General features: G+C 50.1%; 1 protein-coding gene and 1 non-coding gene across 2 annotated transcripts; one reads left to right on the top strand and one right to left on the bottom strand.

The window, feature by feature from the left end:
- Positions 1-4,545: 4,545 nt before the first annotated feature.
- Positions 4,546-4,675, bottom strand: LOC116761410. The gene has a single exon (XR_004351980.1). It is a non-coding gene; the product is annotated as a small nucleolar RNA SNORA33 (small nucleolar RNA).
- A 6,372-nt stretch (positions 4,676-11,047) lies between these two features.
- MCHR1 (melanin concentrating hormone receptor 1) lies at positions 11,048-14,531 on the top strand. The gene is made up of 2 exons (XM_032646366.1): positions 11,048-11,462; positions 12,673-14,531. Exons 1-2 carry the CDS (start codon positions 11,186-11,188, stop codon positions 13,650-13,652), a joined length of 1,257 nt encoding a protein of 418 aa, XP_032502257.1. The 5' UTR covers positions 11,048-11,185; the 3' UTR covers positions 13,653-14,531.
- The last annotated feature ends 4,180 nt before the right edge of the window (positions 14,532-18,711 follow it).

Here is an 18,711-nt window from a genome sequence, read left to right as displayed (position 1 = left end):
GGGTGGGGGCGGGGGCAGGTGCATAGCTGCCCCCACCCCGGCCCCACCCACTCTACAGCTCTGCCAGTCTCTTTCCTTCAAATCTAAGTTGCAAGGGGCAGGACGTGGGGGTGGGGGGCAGGGGAGGAAGAGAGGAGGGAGGCCCAGTTAGGAGAGGGTCCTGGAGGAAAGGAATCGGGGGAGACAGATGGGAAGACCGGGACGCACAGAAGCTCAGAAACTGGACAGAACTCAACGCAGAGCATCTGCTCTCTGTCAGGTCCCCAACTAGGAGGTGAGGCCACCAAAATAAAGCAATAAATCCCTGCCTTCGGGGAGCACAGAGTGTGGTCTGGGACACAATAAGAAAACTGCTCATCACAGTGGGCTGTGATAGCAGGGATCTGGGGTTTATTGAAGGAAGGTACCCCTGAGGGAGGAGTGCAGAAGGTCATTGCTGAGCAGGAAGCCTCAGGTCAGTCTAGCCTGGACCTGGTCCAGAGGGCGCGTGTGTGCTGGCGGGGGGTGGGGAGTGGACTGGCCTTTTCTACTCCCCTTTCAGACTTTGGCTGCTGGCGAATGGGGGTGGCGACCTCCCTGGCAAGGAGGCTCCTATCAGGCAAGGGTAATTCTCCACACCAAAGGACAGCTGGGGTGGCTGCGAGGCCTTGGAGCCATCACCCTCAGCAGCTGGAGGATGGGTGCAGCAGCCTGGCGGAGCGACCTGGGCCGGGGTGGGGGGGGGGTGCACGGGGGCGGGCAGTACTGGCATCTGCTCTGATGTTTGTCGTGCTGGATGTTTGATGGAGGACGGGGTAGGGAGCAGAAGGGAGCTGTGGGTGGGGGGGGGGCTTCCTGGAGGAGGAGGTCATTCTGGGACATCTTGAAGAACAGCTTAGGAGGTGGACAAGCAAAGAAAGATCTAAGGGGTCAATGTGTACAAATGTTGTAGAAGCACGTGGCACTTTCTGGAAACACTGAGCTATTTAAGAATCACACTGGGCATAGGGGTGGGCAGAGGCCAGATCATGAAGGGTCCTGTGTGCCATAATCAAAGACTGGGGATTAAAGTTCTTTTAAAAAGAACTGGGCTCTCATTCCACCCCCACCTCAGTCCTTCCTGGAAACATTCACCCACTGTCACAGGGTGAGCCAGCCCAGTCCTGTTCAGTTGGGTAAAATCAGGGCCCAGATGCTTTGCAGAACTGAAGTGGGCAGGAGGCCTAGAGCAGGCAAATGGCCAGAGAGGGACGGCCGCAGAGGGGCTGTCTCCAAGGGCTGAAAACACAGGAGTTGGGACCAATTTGAAAGTTTTTCTCAATGTAGGCATTTTAGAAGTAGAAAGTGTCAACACAAGGGAGTCCCGTGGAGAGGAATGAGAGCAGAATTTGGAGTCAGAAAAGCCGAAGGCCAAGGCTTGGGGCTCAGCACCACTGTGCCAGCTGGACGGCTCTGGGAAACTTACCGAACTCTCTGTACCTCCATTTCCACATCTGCACTGGGGATCATATCTATTCCACAGGGTCAGCTAAGATAAGGCATGTGTGTAAAAAAGGCTGTGCAAATGTTAGTTACTATCATTTTGCCAAAAAAAAAAAAGCTCCCACAGCAAGGAGGATCCTGAGGCAGGCTCACTTTACTCCAGTTCCCATTTGGCACTGAGCAGGTCAGGGACTTACTGGATGACACAGCAAGTCAGCAGCAGAGCCAAGGTGTAAACTCATCTGAGTACCAACTCCAACATCGTCAGCAGAATCAGCTGAAACCCAACTTCACACTGCAATTCGGATGTCGAAGGAGTTCCCAGGAAGTCCCTTTCAGCAAAGAGTGTTCAAGGCAGTTCCCAATGGACAGCCCCAATATCCTCCGAAAGGTTGGCAAGATGCAGCTGGATGAGGTTCCCAGGAGGCAAGGCGAAGAGGGAGTCAAAGACTAGACATTTGCCCTGAGGATGGAAGAAGAGACCAGGCATTTCTCAACCCTTCCTCTGGCCCCAGCCCTTGGACCCCCACCAACCTTTTCAAAACAGATTTATTGAAATATAATTCACATACCATAAAATAATCCTTTTGAAGTGTACAATTTGATGGTTTTTACTATATTCACAGAGTGGTGCAACCATCACCGCAATAAATAGTGGAATATTGGGCTTCCCTGGTGGCACAGTGGTTAAGAATCCGCCTGCTAATGCAGGGGACACGGGTTTGAGCCCTGGTCCGGGAAGATCCCACATGCTGCGGACCAACAAAGCCTGTGCACCACAACTACTGAGCCTGCGCTCTAGAGCCCACGAGCCACAATTAATGAGCCCATGTGCCACAACTACCGAAGCCCATGTGCCTAGAGCCCGTGCTCCTCAACAAGAGAAGACACCACAATAAGAAGACTGTGCACTGCAACGAAGACCCAACACAGCCAAAAATAAATAATTAAAAAAAAAAAAAAAGTGGAATATTTTCATCACCGCATAGAAGGACTCCTAGTCATTAGCAGTCATTCCCTTCCCCCCACCACCACTTTCCTCCCAGGCAATCACTAATCTACTCTATATCTCAATAAATATTGCCTCTGCTGGGCATTTCACATAGAATAATAAGATACGTCATCTTTGTGACTGGCTTCTTTCACTTAGCATAACGATTTCAAGGTTCATCCATGTTGTAGCATGTATCAGTACTTCTTTCTATTTGGCCGTGCTGCGTGGCTTCTGGGATTTTAGTTTCCCAACCAGACCAGGGTTCAAACTTGGGCCCTCAGCAGTGAGAGCACAGAGTCCTAACCACTGGACCACCAGGGAATTCCCCATTCATTCTTTTTTATGGCTGAATAATATTCTATTGTATGGTTATACTACGTTTTACTTATCCATTCAGTGCATGGATATTTGGGTTGCTTCTAATTTTTAGCTATCGTGACTAATGCTGCTATGAACATTTGTGTACAGGTTTTTGTGTGGACATGTTTTCATTTCTCTTGGGTATAGACCCAGGAGCGGACTTGCTGGGTCATGCGGTGACTTTATGTTTAACATGTTGAGGAAATGTTTTTGAACGTGGCTGCACCTTTTTACATTCCTACCAACAATGTATGAGGATTCCAATTCTCCACATCCTGGCCAACACTTGTTATGATCTGTCATATTTATAATAGCTAGTCTAGTGGGTGTGAAGTAGTATCTCATGGTGTTTGTCTTATTGTGATAAAATGTATGTAACAAAATATTTATGATTTTAACTATTTGTAAGTGTATAATTCAGTGGCATTAAATATATTCCTCATTGTGGTTTTGACTTGCATTTTCCTAATATCTAATGATGTTAAGTGTCTTTTCATGTGCTTATTAACCATTTGTATATCTCCTTTGGAGAAATGTCTCCTCAGATACCTTGCTCATTGAAAATTGGATTATTTGTCGGTTTACTCTTGAGTTGTAACAGTTCTTTATATGTTCTAGCTACAAGTCCCTTATTAAAGATATGATTTGCAAAGATTTTCTCCCATTTTGTGGGTTTTTTCACTTTCTTGATGGTGTCCTTTGAAGCACAAAAGTTTTCAATTTTGATGAAGTCTAATTTATCTATGTTTTCTTGCTTGAGCTTTTGGTCATATCTAAGAAGTCTTTGTCTAATGCAAGGTCATGAACATTTACCCCTATATTTTCTTCTTAGAGTTTTATAGTTTTAATTATTTCATTTAGGTCTCTGATCCATTTTAAGTTGGTTTTTGTATATGGTGTGAGGTAGGAGTCTAATTTCATTTTCGTGTGTGTGGATACTCAGTTGTCCCAGCATCATTTGTTGAAAAGTCTATTCGTTCCCTCACTGAATTGTTTTGTCACTCATGTTAAATATCACACAGCTCCGTTTTAAGGAAAGCCGGCCTTAAACAGTAATTTCTACAATTTACAATTCCTGGCAAGTGAAGGCAGCTTTTTTCCTCTGGTCACAGGCCTGTGGTTTGAGGAGACTTGCTGTCCAACACGAATTCCTAATATTTGATAGAGGCAAAAAAAATCAGATTCTCTCTTGAATAGCACGAGGGCTGGGTGCCCACAGAGAAGGCAAGTGACCTACCTTGATCTGTTCTCCCAAAGACGTTGCAAAGCTGCCCCAGGTCTCCACGTGGCCTGATGTGTTGAAATCTCTGGGGCTCAGAGTGGTGGTGGTGTTTTAGTTTTTCCATGTTTATTAAGAAAATATATTTAACTGAACACGCCTCGGAGCTGCAGTTTATAAGAATATGACATATATTAGGCTTTTGAGATCTTATAAAAAGCGCTTGACTCAATTACTATATGTGATACCATTCTTAAACTGTTTAATGTATTTTTATTGTATTGTATTTATTTTTTGAGGAACAAGAGCCCAGTTTTTTTATTTGATCATTTCTTGCATTTGAAGTACTCCTCAGTGACATCCTTGGCCTGAGACTCTTTCCATAATCCTAAAAAAAAAATATGCAATTTTACTAATATTTGGCAACTCCACTAAGTTGTTAGCACTAGTTATAGCAAAGCTTTAAAAAATTAGCACATGTCTTATGAAAATGCTTCCCATCATTAAAATGTCTTCTAGCCATTTTCAGGGGCCTTAATGACTTCAATGTTTTTAAGGCCTGTAACATGGCTTTCCTCTTGCCAGCATTTTCTAAATTTCTGCAAAAACACATTTGGGTAAGCAGATTCATTGACTGGGTTTGTTTAACATATTTTAAAATTGTGGTAAAATATACATAACAGAAAATTGACTTTGGGACTTCCCTGGCAGGCCAGTGGTTAAAGACCTCCACGCTCCCACTGCAGGGGCATGGGTTCGATCCCTGGTTAGGGAACTAAGATCTCACATGCCTTACAGCACAGCCAAAAACAAAAAAAAACAAAGAATACCCCAGAAAATTGACTTCAACCATTTTTAAGCATACGGTTCAGTGATATTTTCATTCCTACTGTTGTGCAACCATCTCCACCATCTAGAAATTTTTCATCTTCCCAAACTGAAACTTGTACCCATTAAACACTAACTCCCCATCGCCCGCCCCTCCCAGCCCCTGGAAACCACCATTCTTCTTCTGTCTCTATGAATTTGACTCCTCCCGGGACCTCACAAAAGTGGAGTCATACTATGTTTTGTTTGTTTGTTTTGTTTTGCTTTGGTCTGGCAGTTTTCACTTAGAATAATGTCTTCTAAGTTCCACCCTCTTGTAGCACATGGCAGAATTTCATGCAAGTGTTTTTAGGTTTTTGCTGCTTTCCCACTCTTCCTTGGGATTTCCATGAATCTTAGGATGAATCCCTACTCATGAAGGTGATCTCGTTTGTCTTTCTCTCAATCAGAGGGAGGCTGTGGCCTCTGCGTTGCCTCACAGCTGAGGGGCGTCCACTGCCTGCCCACAGGCGTGACGGCCATTGCTTCCAGGCTGCCCAGGAAGCACTGGGGCTGAGTGGAGCCCTGGGGTCAGGGATCTCGGCCAGTATTGCTGTGCTCCCCTCCTCTCTGCCCATCTCTGTGCCAGGGGCTTTCACTTAGATCCCTCTACTAGCCGTTCATTCACGCAAGATTTACTGAATGTCTAACGTGTACCCGGCATAGGGCAAGGCCCGGGAGATACCGTAAGGTAAGACAGACATGGTCTCTGCCTCCCTGGAAGTTATAATCTAGTGAGGGAAAGGCATTCAATCATCAACTATACAATAAATAAATGTCTGGTTACAACTGTGATGACTGCTGTGAAGAAAAAGTACAGGGCACACAGTGCAAATGTCCAAAGGCAGGGTGCCAGGTTGGAGCAGGGGACCTGGGGTGTACCCAGAATCCACTGACTGACATGGCAGCTGTGCCTGATGCTAGAATAAAAGCCACAGTCCCTGCATGCAAGGCATGCCAGACCTAACAGGGGAGACTGGGGGGACTAGGCTCCCCTTGGTTTTGCACGTCCCGCACCCCTCTGCTCCCTGCTCCTTTGGGGAATTGTTGTTCCCTCTTCCAGCTGTGTGTCTCCAGGGGCTCCTCTTTTGGGGTAGGGATGTCGGGTAAGCTTTACTTTGGAGGGAAGATCGTGACATGTGCAGGACACTGGACCCCAAATCTTTACTGAGATGTCAGGCCTTTGTATTTTCATGGCATTTGAAGTGTTCAAAGTCTGAGAATCGAAGAGCCATCGAAAGAGATAATGAAGTCCCGAGGCAAGATGGGAACGGTGCGCTGTTGACCCTCACAAAAAAACGGCAGGGTTTCTGGTCTTTTCTGCTTCTTGCGATACAGTAAAAGGCGTTCGCTAGATCAATAACTGCATACCAGGTGTCAGGGACTGTATTTATTTTCCCCAACGACAATACCACATCTGAAATAGCAGCTGCAATTGGAGTCACCACATAATTATGTTTACAGTAACCCACTGGCATTCCCTGACACCCATCTGCCTTCTCCACTGGCCAAACTGAGAGTCAAGTGGGAATGTGATAAAATCACCACCTTGCATCTTTAAAGGCCTTGATGATACCATTAATCTCTTCAATCCCCCAGGGGGTGCGATATTGCTTTTGGCTTATCACTTTTGTAGAGAGGGCTTTCCATTTGGCTTCTCTCCTCATCAAATCCCTTACTCTGCCAATCCAAGAGCCAATACAGTAGTTCTGCCAATGGCTGGGCTATCTATTCCAGCTATAGAAGTAGGGGCAGGGAAACAAATAGCTTTGGAGGTCCCCGGGGACTATTGTTAAGGCATTCCAGTCAAACTCCATTTATTACTTGATCCACCTTAATTCCCACTCTGACCAGGAGAGCCAAGTGGCTACAGTCAGAGCTCTGCTTATCAGACCTGAAGGTTTTTTCAGATATAGGAACTGAGCGAAGGGCTGCTCATATATTTTGGTTTTAGAGACTCCATGATCAATTAGCCACATCAGCCTCTGCAGGGCAGTCATCTGGGTAACTCCACTGGCCCCGCCTATTATAATAGCCATGCTCACTTTCCTCTGGGAAGTGCTGCTACCTGGTTTCTCCCACCCCAGGGTCTACACATCCCCGCGGAAATAAGAAAGCCCACTTCAACTGCTGCTTTTCCCACCAGCAGCTCCCACCAAGGACTGTTTAGAGGAGCTGCTACTGCCCCTCCCAAAGAACTTCTCAAGGCCGTGGTTTTCTGGGGGATCAACCCTGGGTACCAAAAGCTATCATGTCCGTTACATTCTGTTAGGGGGTTGACTTTACTCTGAAAGCAATTGGGAACCACTAAAGTGTTTTCAACAATGTAGGGTGATGAAATTTCTATCTTTTTTTTTTTTTTGGTTGCACCGTGCGGCATGTAGGATCTTAGTTCCCTGACCAGGGATCAAACTCTGGCCCCAGCAGTGAAAGCACCGAGTCCTAACCACTGGACCACCAGGGAATTCCCCTGAAATTTCTATCTTAACAAGAATACTCCTGCTGTTTGGTAGGGAGTATAATGTAAGGGGCAAGGCAGAAGTGAGGGGAGCAAGTGAGAATCTGATGCAGTGACCCCAGTAAGACTTCAAAACATGCAGATGACAGCCAAGTCCTGAAAAGTACAGGGCAGGTGGATATCACCACGGGGGCAGTCAGGGAGATACACCAAACCCTTGGGGTACCCTGGGTAGGGCATGGTGAGTGGGGGCACATGGATAGGAGGGAAAGGGTTTATTGCTGTACGTAGGCCTGATCTTCCTCGTGATTGTGCTGGGCAGAGCTGAGTAGGTCAAGAGCCAGATGGCTTGGAGGAGAGTAGCTCAAAAGTTCTGTTCTCAGGAGGAGTTGGTGAGCGGTGTGGGCTTGTCCACCACTACAAGGGACCAGATGCTGTACCTCAGGGGATCCCAGAGAAGCCATATGAAATGTGTCTCAGGAAAAGGGGAAAATGGGAAAAGCATCTTTCTGTGGCTCCCACCCCCCCATTGGCCAACAGTTCACCCTAAGGAGTGAACTCTCCCCGTACTTCCAGGTTGCTCTGGCGTGGGCATTCTGTGGGGTCCTATATTCTAAGTCACGACAGCAACAGAGACAGTTGGGACAGAGGGTAAAAAGCACATGGTGCCGGCCTAGGGCAAAGCACCATCTGGTCATACCTGCACCTGAACTTGATACACCTGTACCTTTACCTGAACTTGGTCAGGGACCGTGCTGAGCAGGGTCATTGCAGCAATGGATGGAATATAAACTAGGTGTAGCCAAGAGGATTTGAAGAGGTGCACATGGGCATCCAGGAGGGATGCTCAGCCCTAAAACGGTCACTGGCAAGGAGAGTGAGAGATGGTTTAAGTTAGTCATTTGTAGTGAAAAGGGTGCTGAGGATTCTACCTGAATGCCTCCTCAGAGAGGACGTCCTTAACGCTCCTCTTTAAAGGACCCCAGTCACTCCCATCATCCCATTCGTTCCCTACCACACAAGTCATCTGCCATTGTGGACTGACTGTTCAGCCCCTCCACCAATCCCACACCTAACATGCAAAGGCCAGAAATCTAAAACTTACCCTTCCCAGATTCCCTTGCTGCTCAGTCATGGGTTAAATTTCTCCAGTCAGGCAGTCACTTTGCTAGTGCAGGGGTGGCATAGTTCAGGAGCCGTGCTTTTATAAACACCTAAATCCCTTCGTGATTAAGTTACCTGGACTCGTCTGGATCTAGGCGTTGAGCAGGATACTTTGTTTACTTATTGGCTTGCTTGTTATTATCTGTCTCTCACCACTCTGTCGTTGAAGCTCCTTGATACCAGGCACTTGTTTGTTTTTTTTCACTGTACCGACAGAGCCTAGCACAGTGCCTGGTATATGGCAGAGGCTCAAGAATGATTTGCTGGATGAAAGGATGGATGGATGGGTGGGTGGATGGATGGAGGTGGGAAGACTATGGCGGGTGGAAGAGGAGGAAATAGTGGGCTGTGAGGCTCATTTTTCCAACCTGTAAACTCTGAAGTGCCCCAGGGCCGAGTCCTCACAACTCTTTTCCAGTCACCCTCACCCTCTAGGTGAGCTCATCCAGTGTCATCAATTTCACTTCATAGCTCCAGGCATGACCTCTCCTCGGAATTTCTGGCTCACATCCAACACTACCCAACATTTTTGCTCAGATGTTAACAGATGTCTCAAATGTAACGTCTCCAAACAGAACTCTTCATTTTTCCTCCAAATCTTCTCCTCCCAACAGACTTCCCTATCTCTATTCTGCCAGTCGTTTGGGCCAAAAACCTAGGAGTCATCCCTGATGCCTCTTCATCTCATACATTTCTGGTCTAATCGGCAGCAAATCCTCTGGGCTCTACATAATGTACAGAAACCCAACATTTCTCCCCACCTCCACCTCCCCGGTCTAAGATACCATCCTATTTCACTTGGATTATTGCAATAGTCTTCTATATTGGATGCTTCTGGTCACCCTTGTCACATCTCCCTCGGCTACCTCTGACTTTGACTCCAGCTGCAGCAGACAGGTGTGTGTGTGAGCTCAGCTGATCTTGTGCTGATGTGTCTTGCCTCCGGCATGCACATTGGGTCTGTTCGCTTTTCACCCAGGACGTCAGCGCTCTCAGAGCCCTCTTGGCTCGAGCACAGGATTCACCTTGTGCCGACAGCCTCTCGCCTCAAGTGTGAGCTGCGCATCAAAAGTCATTCTGTGCCACATCTGATGCCGTAGGAGCCTGCTCCTCCCAGGCACCCAGGAGCGCAGAGTTAACACCCCAGTGGCAACACTCAACCAGTGGGGGTCGAGGCAACTGGCAAAATGTTCCTGCCCCCCATCCTTCAGGCAGATGGTTCTGGGAAACAGTCTGTGCACTTTTCAAGGACCCTGGTAAACGCAAGCTCCCATTGCCCACAGCAGCGAAGTTGATAATGCACCTTCTGTTGGCTTTGTCTTCTTTCCTGTCTTGTCGTCCCCACTCCCTCACGGCTGCTTCTTGGTTCAGCTCTCAGAAGAGCCACGTGCACATAAGTCCTTTTCTCAGGACAAGGGCTAAGGCCTGACAGAATCTGCCATTCCGCTAGTTCCTCCTGCTACTCTCCCCTTTGCGTTACTATAGCCACAGTTCGCCAAAGACACCCAGCACACTCCTGCCTCAGGGCCTTTGCACTGGCTATTTCTGCTGCCTGGAATGCTCTTCCTCCAGATATTTCCAAGCACACTTCTTTACTTCCTTCAGGACTCTTCCCGAAAGACCTTCGTATGTAAAGTAGTAACCTCTTCCCCTCCCCCAGTATTCCCTGGCCCCCTCACCCTGCTTTAAGTTTTTTATAGCACTGATCACCAATATCATAAATTGTCTTTTTTTCGGGGGGGGGTATATTTTCTGCCTGCTCCCCCACCCCCAACTTAAAAGTAATCATCACGAGAACAGGGACTCAAGGGCTTTATTGTTTTTTTCACTGCAGAACCTAGAACAGTGCTTGGCAAGTAGTAAGTGCTCAATAAATATTTGTTGGATGAAGCAAATAAATAAATAAATAAGACTTAAGAAGTATGTATGGATCAGACTGTGGTTACCTTGAACCCCCGGCTCCTGAGTCCGGCAGCGGGTCTGGTGGTGGCTCCGGGCTCTGAGGGACACTAGAGGCTGGCAGCAGGATGCCCACGCCGAGAATTCACTCAGTGCTTTGCCCTCTCAGTCTGTTCTTGGTGATCTCTTTGGGGGTCTTTGTTCTGAAATTTGTCTCAAGAAGTTCCAGGTAAAACCTCAAGGACCTAAGAGCACCTCTCTAAGCCTGGTCCATGCTGATCCTGGGCAGAAGGGAGTTTGTCCCCTTCTGGTCCCCGAGACCCTGGCCATCACCAACATGGGGTGACATGAACCGCCTCTGAGTGCCTGCAAGGGCTCAGCAGCCAACAGCTCCTCCGCTTCTGAAGGCTGGAATCCATCGGGGCGCTGGGAAGGGGCCGAGGGTGGCCTTCCCTTTCCAAGCTCTGCACCCAGCCACCCCCGGGCCCCGGCCCGGTGGCCCAGGCACCGGTCCCTGGGGTGAGGGGCTGGCCGGGCTCCTTGCTTTTGCAGAGTCTTGTAGCCTCACGTGAGAGAAGCATCAACCCCTATGGCACAGGAGACACAGCCCAAGTGCCAGAGGGAAGGAAGCCCCGTCTCTGATGGGGATGCCTGAGCCCGGCTCCGGCCGCTGGGCTCTGCAGGCAGTCGGAAGCTGGAGCTGCTGCGGCGCAGGACCGAAGAGGTTAACGCGCATCTGCCTCCGAATGTTAATGTCTAGGTGATGTCAGTGGGAGCCGGGGAAGGAGTGAGGGGAGAGCGTGGGCAGCGGAGGCAGCGGAGGCTGCCGGGCTGCCTAGGAAGACCCCCCTCCAGACGGCGGGGCTCCGGGGGCCGGGGCTCGGGACGCAGCGGTCGGCGCGGGAGGCTGCCGCAGCCTGCGTGGGCCGACGGGCGAGCGGGCGCCGGCGCCGGCGGGATGGACCTGGAAGTCTCGCTGCTGCCCACCGGCCCCAATGCCAGCAACACCTCGGATGGCCCGGATAACCTCACCACGGCCGGTGAGACGTGTTGGAGGGGAGTCCTCCCTCCTCTGCGCCGGGGGTGGGAAATGGGAAGATTTCACCTCTGGGCCAAACTGCTGGCGAAACTTTATTACAGTTCTTGGGGATAAGATGTGCAGTATGCTTTGCCCGGAGGGGCAGGGGAAAAGGGGATGAGAATGAAACGGCAGGGGCAGAGAAGAGGGCAAAGGCACCCTCGGAAGTGGCCGGGGATGGTGGCCAGCCGCGAGGGAGGCAGGGGAGAGCTGCCCAGGAGTTCCAAAGATGCTTTGCAGAAAATATTCCAGGCTAGAAAAGCGAGCAAGAGAAGCTGGAGGGTGGTATGTAGGGAGATAGCTGGAGGCTCACTCATTCACCGATCCCGTTGGCTTTTCGCTCGAACTACGTGTTATGGGGTCTGAAACATCCTTACTGCCTCCTTGGAGAGGCGTGGGAAGGGATAACTCACAGAGATGCGAGGACATTTCCAGCGCTAAGATGCCCTGGAATTCTAGCTTTGAAGGATAAGAGGAGGAAGAAAAAAGAGGAAAGGTTTGCATAGAGAAAATTCTCGGGTAGCTGGGCTGCAACACACAGCTTCGGTCTCTGGTCACTCAGGAAGCCTGGGAAGCCCAGACTCAGAAGATAGGGACCAAGGAAATCCTGGACAGGAACCTAGGAGAGGGGAGGGCTGTGGGTCTGATGGGCAAAAGCCTCCAGGAGACAGTCACCCACAGAGATGCCCAGGAATCAGTACACAGCTTTCAACCAGCGACTCCTGAAATGAAATGATCAGGACTGCAAATAGGAAAGGAGAAAACACATGCACGCACCCACACATGCACACAGTTTCATGTCCTGCTGGCTGTTTTGATATTGTTTCCTGGTGAAGCCCAGAGGCCCACAGAACAATTCTCTGCAGGCCGCTGTGGTTCTTGACTCTGTGACTTCTGAGAAAATGCAGGAGGCAAAGGACCGGTCCTTCAACAAACAGGTGGTGTGGGAGACTCTGATGGGATTGACCAGGGAACCGGTGCAGGAGGGCACGGGGGGCAGGATTAGCAGCAGTGTGGGCAGGGAGTATGGTAGGGAGGATTCTGAGCTGAAATGGCAGGAGGATGAATGGGGGGCAGGCTCACGGCTGGAGGCTGAGCACGCCAGTAGGAGGTCAGCCCTCAGAGAGCGGAGTCCATGTCAAATGGTCGACACTCGCTCCTTCTGTCCCCAGGGCTGCCGCCTCGCACAGGGAGCGTCTCTTACACCAACATCATCATGCCTTCGGTGTTCGGTGCCATCTGCCTCCTGGGCATCGTTGGGAACTCCGTGGTCATCTTCGCGGTGGTGAAGAAATCCAAGCTGCCCTGGTTCAGCAACGTCCCCGACATCTTCATCATCAACCTCTCGGTGGTGGACCTCCTCTTTCTCCTGGGCATGCCCTTCATGATCCACCAGCTCATGGGCAATGGTGTCTGGCACTTTGGAGAGACCATGTGCACCCTCATCACGGCCATGGACGCCAACAGTCAGTTCACCAGCACCTACATCCTGACAGCCATGGCCATTGACCGCTACCTGGCCACCGTCCACCCCATCTCCTCCACCAAGTTCCGGAAGCCCTCTGTGGCCACCCTGGTGATCTGCCTCCTGTGGGCCCTGTCCTTCATCAGCATCACCCCCGTGTGGCTCTACGCTAGGCTTATCCCCTTCCCAGGAGGCACCGTGGGCTGTGGCATCCGCCTGCCCAACCCAGACACTGACCTCTACTGGTTCACCCTGTACCAGTTCTTCCTGGCCTTTGCCCTGCCCTTCGTGGTCATCACGGCCGCGTATGTGAGGATCCTGCAGCGCATGACATCCTCCGTGGCCCCCGCCTCTCAACGCAGCATCCGGCTGCGGACAAAGAGGGTGACCCGCACGGCCATCGCTATCTGCCTGGTTTTCTTTGTGTGCTGGGCACCCTACTACGTGCTTCAGCTGACCCAGCTGTCCATCAGCCGCCCGACGCTCACCTTTGTCTACCTGTACAACGCGGCCATCAGCTTGGGCTATGCCAACAGCTGCCTCAACCCCTTTGTGTACATCGTGCTCTGTGAGACGTTCCGAAAACGCTTGGTCCTATCGGTGAAGCCTGCGGCCCAGGGGCAGCTTCGAGCCATCAGCAACGCCCAGACGGCTGATGAAGAGAGGACAGAAAGCAAGGGCACCTGACACTTCCCCTGCCACCCTGGGCACTTCTACGTCAGGGCACCACGGCAGACCATGGGGGAAGATGCTGAGAGAAACCGAAGACTGCTCTGGGAGGATGCAGGGAGGCTGGGTGGTTACAACTAAAAACATTCAACAGGGCCCACAGATTGCTCAACGGAGCCAGGTTTGGAGGCTTCAAGCATCAGAAATCTCCTTCGGAGAACAAGATGGACCTTTGGGTTGAACAGAAACTGAGCAAGAAGATTGGTTTAAAGGTTCAGCTGAGCCCTACATCTGCTAGCTCCCAAATGTCTTTTTCCAGAGAGAAGACGTAGAAGCCTTCTTGCCGGGTTTATTTAAAATCAGGCAGGGCCAGGGCGTGAGCAGGGGTATGGGCACAGGCCCCTGGGGAAATGGGAAAGGTGGTGCGGCCTCACCGCCTCTTCCTGTCTCTCATTGGTATGATGGAGGGCAACCTTTCTCCCAAGCTGGAGGATGATGAAAAATAAAGCGTGTGGTCTCTCCATGTTCCAGCATCCTGTGTCAATTTCCCTTTATCTCTAGGCGATGCATGTTTATTTGGGGGGTGGGGGTGGGGTCTGAGCCCACGGAGGTAAAAGCCCAATTTTCTAGGAGATCCACTTATTGGGAATGACAAGGCTACCCGGGATGGGTGTGGGTGAGGGCCTTGAAATTAAGAGAAAGGGAGAGGGTCAAGGGGGGCAGTTGTGGGGTCATTCTCTTCGGGGGGCACATTTGTCAGTCACCAGATCCAGAGTGAGTGCCCATCAGGGTCCTGCACATGCAGGGGTCATTCTGAGGCCCGGTGTGTTTGGCATCATTTTTTTGCTCTAGCCCTTTCTCTCCAAAATAAAAACGAATAAAGGAAAATCTCCACCCGTATCTCTCTGGACGCTCCTGTATAATTGCTCCGGCTCGGGGGTGGGCGTAGCGGTGGAGGCGGGCAGCCAAAAAGGGAAAGAGAGGTCGTTTGGCCGTGGAATCTAGACCTTGATTCAGGCTGCATTTTAGGAAGCAAGAAGCAGGGGATCTGCTTGTCTAAACCCATAGGGAGGATTACTGTGAATTCATCAGATTGAAATTCCGCTGCCAGTCTTGTTCTCGGGACTCAACTTCCCGTCTTCTGCTCAAAAGCACTTGGTTGTTAGCAGTGCTGGCCCCTCAGGCCAGAGTCCCACCCGCCGCCTCCCCTGCTGAGTCACAAGTCGCAGGGCTGGCTTCTCGGGCAGCCCGAGCCTGCGCCTGCCTCTTCTGGCTGCTGCCAAGATCTGCTGCGAGCCACGTAGAGCAGGAAGATTACAGACGGGGCCGCTGGGCGGCGGCCAAGGCTGCTGCTTCTCAGCTTCTTCACGAGCGGAGCCAGGAGCTAGGAGTCCTGCGCAAACCACTCCGCAGGCGTTGATGAGATAGATAGTGGGAGCAGATTGTGAGCTCCTGACTTGTCCAGATGCATCCCTAAAGCAGGTGCATCAGCACAGCCTCCTCTCACCAGTTATTTTTCACTGCGGAGTTGCAGCAGGTAGCCTGATTAGCAAACTTCTAGGCAGCTTCTTTAGGTCCCCGGGAGCTCTTTGTAATCATCATCATTAGTATTTCCTGCTTGCGTTCCACTCCACCCAGTGCGTGAGGAGTTGGGGTCAGGGGGTGGGGACAAAGCAGTTAGTTTTCCTTACTCATTTACAGTGGGGTCTCTAGCTGTCACAGGTAAGCTCCAGATTTGCTTTAGATGCACATCCAACAACAACAAAAAAGATTCTTATGGGAGCTTTAAGGCAACTCCTACCCACTAGTTCCAGAAAAGGAGGTTTTCCTGTAACTGGTTTGCCTATGGAAGTCTTCCCCAGGGTCTATCTTCTTCACCCTCTTCCCCCTCCAAGGAGGACTCTGGGAGAGCAAATAGGTGAGATGGCCTCTCCCAGGAAATGCAAGTGACCAAGGCTACAGGCCGGTGAGTGGGCAGGCGAATGACCTGCTGACGGCCCCAGAGACTCTCAACCCCATATTGAAAACTGAAGTTGAAGCTAAGTGGGTTGAGACAGGAAAGTGAGTGGGTGGTAATGTAAACAGAGCGAGTTTTATGGTATGTGAATTATATATCAATTTTAAGAAAAGTGGCACTATACGCAAGGCTGAGGAAGGCAGAGCCTGAGGGAGGTGATGGGGAGAACGGGGCAGTAAGAATAATAAAGGCTAGCAATTATGCACCGGCTATGGGACGGGCACTAGGCTAAATGTTTGATGTAGATTATCCTATTTAACACTCACAGCAACTCTATGAGGCAGGTTCTATGATTACTCCCATTTTATAAACGAGGAAATTGAGGCCCTAGAGCGATGTTAAGTCACCGATCACAGGCACCCCTGGAGCCAATGCCTGTCTGGCCACAAAGCTGTGCCTCATGCACGGGACCAGCCATAGGATAGAATTAAGTCCCAGAACAGAGGCAGAAGATGCTCGGAGAGGCTGAAGAAGTCTTCACTTCTCACTGGAGATTCAGGGCATGTGGAAGAGATTTTGAAGTGTAGATAGGACATTGACAAGCGGAGATGGGGAAGAGCAAGTTTCAGGCAGGTGGAAAACACCTGAGCTAATATGTAGAGGTGGGAAAAGCTGCGTGTGTTTAAGGAACATTGCTGACGGTATCGGGGACCCTCCACCACCAATGCACATGCTCCCTCTCCCCCCAGGGTATGGATCATGATTAGTCTAACCCTATTGGACAGCCCTCTTTCCCAACCTCCCTTGCAGCTAGTGGTCCACAGATGATCTAGTTTTCAGCAGGAGAGATGCGTGCAATGTTTCACTCAGTTTTGTATTTGACATGCTGAGATGCAGGGACTTCCCTGGTGATCCAGTGGTTAAGACTCCAAGCTTCCACTGCAGGGGGCATGGGTTCGATCCCTGGTGGGGGAACTAGGATCCCTCATGCCGTGCAGCACGGCCAAAAAAAAAAAAAAAAAAAAAAAATTAGGCTTTATGAAATGCTGAGATGCAACATCGTCCGCTTTGAATGGGGAAAATGCAAAATTGTGTTCCTCTTCTACCTGTGTGGTTCCTTAAGAAATGTGTCTTTTAAGAAAAATCAAAACAAAAACAGGACCTAAGCAGAAGTCTGCTGTGGGGACTTCTGGAAAAGGTTTTGCTTTCCTGACTAAAGGAAGCAGATCAGGTTGGTAGCATCTGGGCTCTTCCTCCTTTCTCCCTGCCTTGAATGCAGACGCATCATCTGGAGCGGCAGCCACTCTCTTGGGATCACGAGGTGACAACGATGAGAATGCAAACCAATGCTCTAAGGCTGGTGAGTCAGGAAGACAGAGAGAGCATGTGTTCCCAAGGGCATCACTGACTTGCTGAACCAACACCAACCGCGAGGCTGCTAGGTGTGCAAGAAAGTAAATCCCTATCTGTTTAAGCGACTGTTCTGTTAACCCTCCTGATAACATCCTAAGCTTCCAACCTAAACTTTCCTGGTTTAGGAAGTACGGACCCCAGCCCCACCTCCACAGATGGGCCCCACCTGGCTTTAACCAATCACCGTATCCCATCTCCCTGGCCACACTGGTTCATCCAGGGAGGCAAGAGCCATCAATGGGATGTAAAAAGTCATTAGCCAGGATTTCTGGGAAGGAAGGTCTTTATTCTTTGTTTGGAGCTATTGGTAGAGCCTCTCCCATCCCCCTCCTAGACTTGACCTGGGAAGCACACAGCTCCATGAGCTGCCAGCAGCCACCTTGGGGTTGCTTGGGCAAAGCCCTCCTGAGACTGGAGCCAGCTCAGAAGAATCAGAGCTGAAAGAGAAGGTGTGAGAATCAGGTGATGTTGTTGGGGACTTGATCAAGCCTTGCCTGAAGTTAAGATACTCTTAAACCATTTGATTATATGAACCAATAAATTCCCTTTAACAGCCATTTCAGTTGGGCTTTCTATTATTTGCAACTAGGAAGTCCTGATAAGAAAGATACGAACAATTTTTTTTTTGGCCTTGCCACTCGGCATGTGGGATCTTAGTTCCCCGCCCAGGGATCAAACCCCTGCCCCCTGTAGTGGAAGTGTGGAGTCTTAACCACTGGACCGTCAGGGAAGTCCAGAAAGATACGAACATTTTAAAGATTAAGTTGGAGTATTGGTGTTATGGGCTGACTTGTCTTCACCCAAAATTCATGTGTTGAGGCCCTAACCCATGTGATGGCATTTGTAAATGGTGCCTTGGGAGGTAATTATGTTTAGATGAGGTCATGAGACACCAGAGAGCTTGCTTCTCTCTCTCTCCACCTGCACACTCCAAGGAAAGGCCATGTGAGGACACAGTGAGAAGGCAACCGTTTGCAAGCCAGGAAGAGAGCTCTCACCAGGAAATAAATCAGCCGGCACTTTGATCTTGGCCTTCCAGCCTCCAGAACTGTGAGAAATAAATGTCTGTTGTTTAAGCCACAGAGTCTATGGTATTTTGTTTCAGCAGCCCAAGCTAAGACAATTGGTAAGAGCCTTTTTAGTTGTAAATGACAGAAATCCAACTCAATTGATTTGAGCAAAAAAATAGGGGAACATTCTGGCCTTTGTCTTTTTTTTTTTTTTTTTTGGCTGCATTGGGTCTTCCCTGTTGCACGCTTTCTCTAGTTGTGGTGAGCGGGGGCTACTCTTCATTGTGCTGTGTGGGCTTCTCATTGCAGTGGCTTCTCTTGTTGCGGAGCACGGGCTCTAGGTGCGCGGGCTCAGTAGTTGTGGCACACACGGGCTTAGTTGCTCCGTGATATGTGGGATCTTCCCGGACCAGGGCTCAAACCTGTGTCCCCTGCATTGGCAGGCGGATTCTTAACCACTGCGCCACCAGGGAAGCCCAATTCTGGGCTTTTAAGTGGAAAATTTCAGGGATTGCTAAGGCTTTCAGTCATGACTGGATCCAACAGCTCAAAAGCTCTGCCATCAGGATGGACTCTCCCTTTCTCTCTTCCCCACATCCTCTCTTTCTCTCTCACTCAGCTCAGTTTTCCTCTCTGTTGGCCTCCTTGTCAAGGGATGTCCCCTGATGTGGTAGCAAAGATGGCCACCAGCAGGGGT

This window comes from Phocoena sinus, chromosome 10, assembly GCF_008692025.1.
Source record: "Phocoena sinus isolate mPhoSin1 chromosome 10, mPhoSin1.pri, whole genome shotgun sequence".
Classification (NCBI taxonomy): domain Eukaryota; kingdom Metazoa; phylum Chordata; class Mammalia; order Artiodactyla; family Phocoenidae; genus Phocoena; species Phocoena sinus.
The sequence above is the reverse complement of the archived record's forward strand: the minus strand, read 5'-3'. Positions and strand labels throughout refer to the sequence as shown.

Coding starts and splice junctions, on each gene's coding strand:
- MCHR1 (XM_032646366.1), top strand. CDS start 11,186: ATGTCAGTGGGAGCCGGGGAAGGAGTGAGGGGAGAGCGTGGGCAGCGG. Junction 11,463..12,672: donor GGATAACCTCACCACGGCCG/GTGAGACGTGTT, acceptor TTCTGTCCCCAG/GGCTGCCGCCTCGCACAGGG.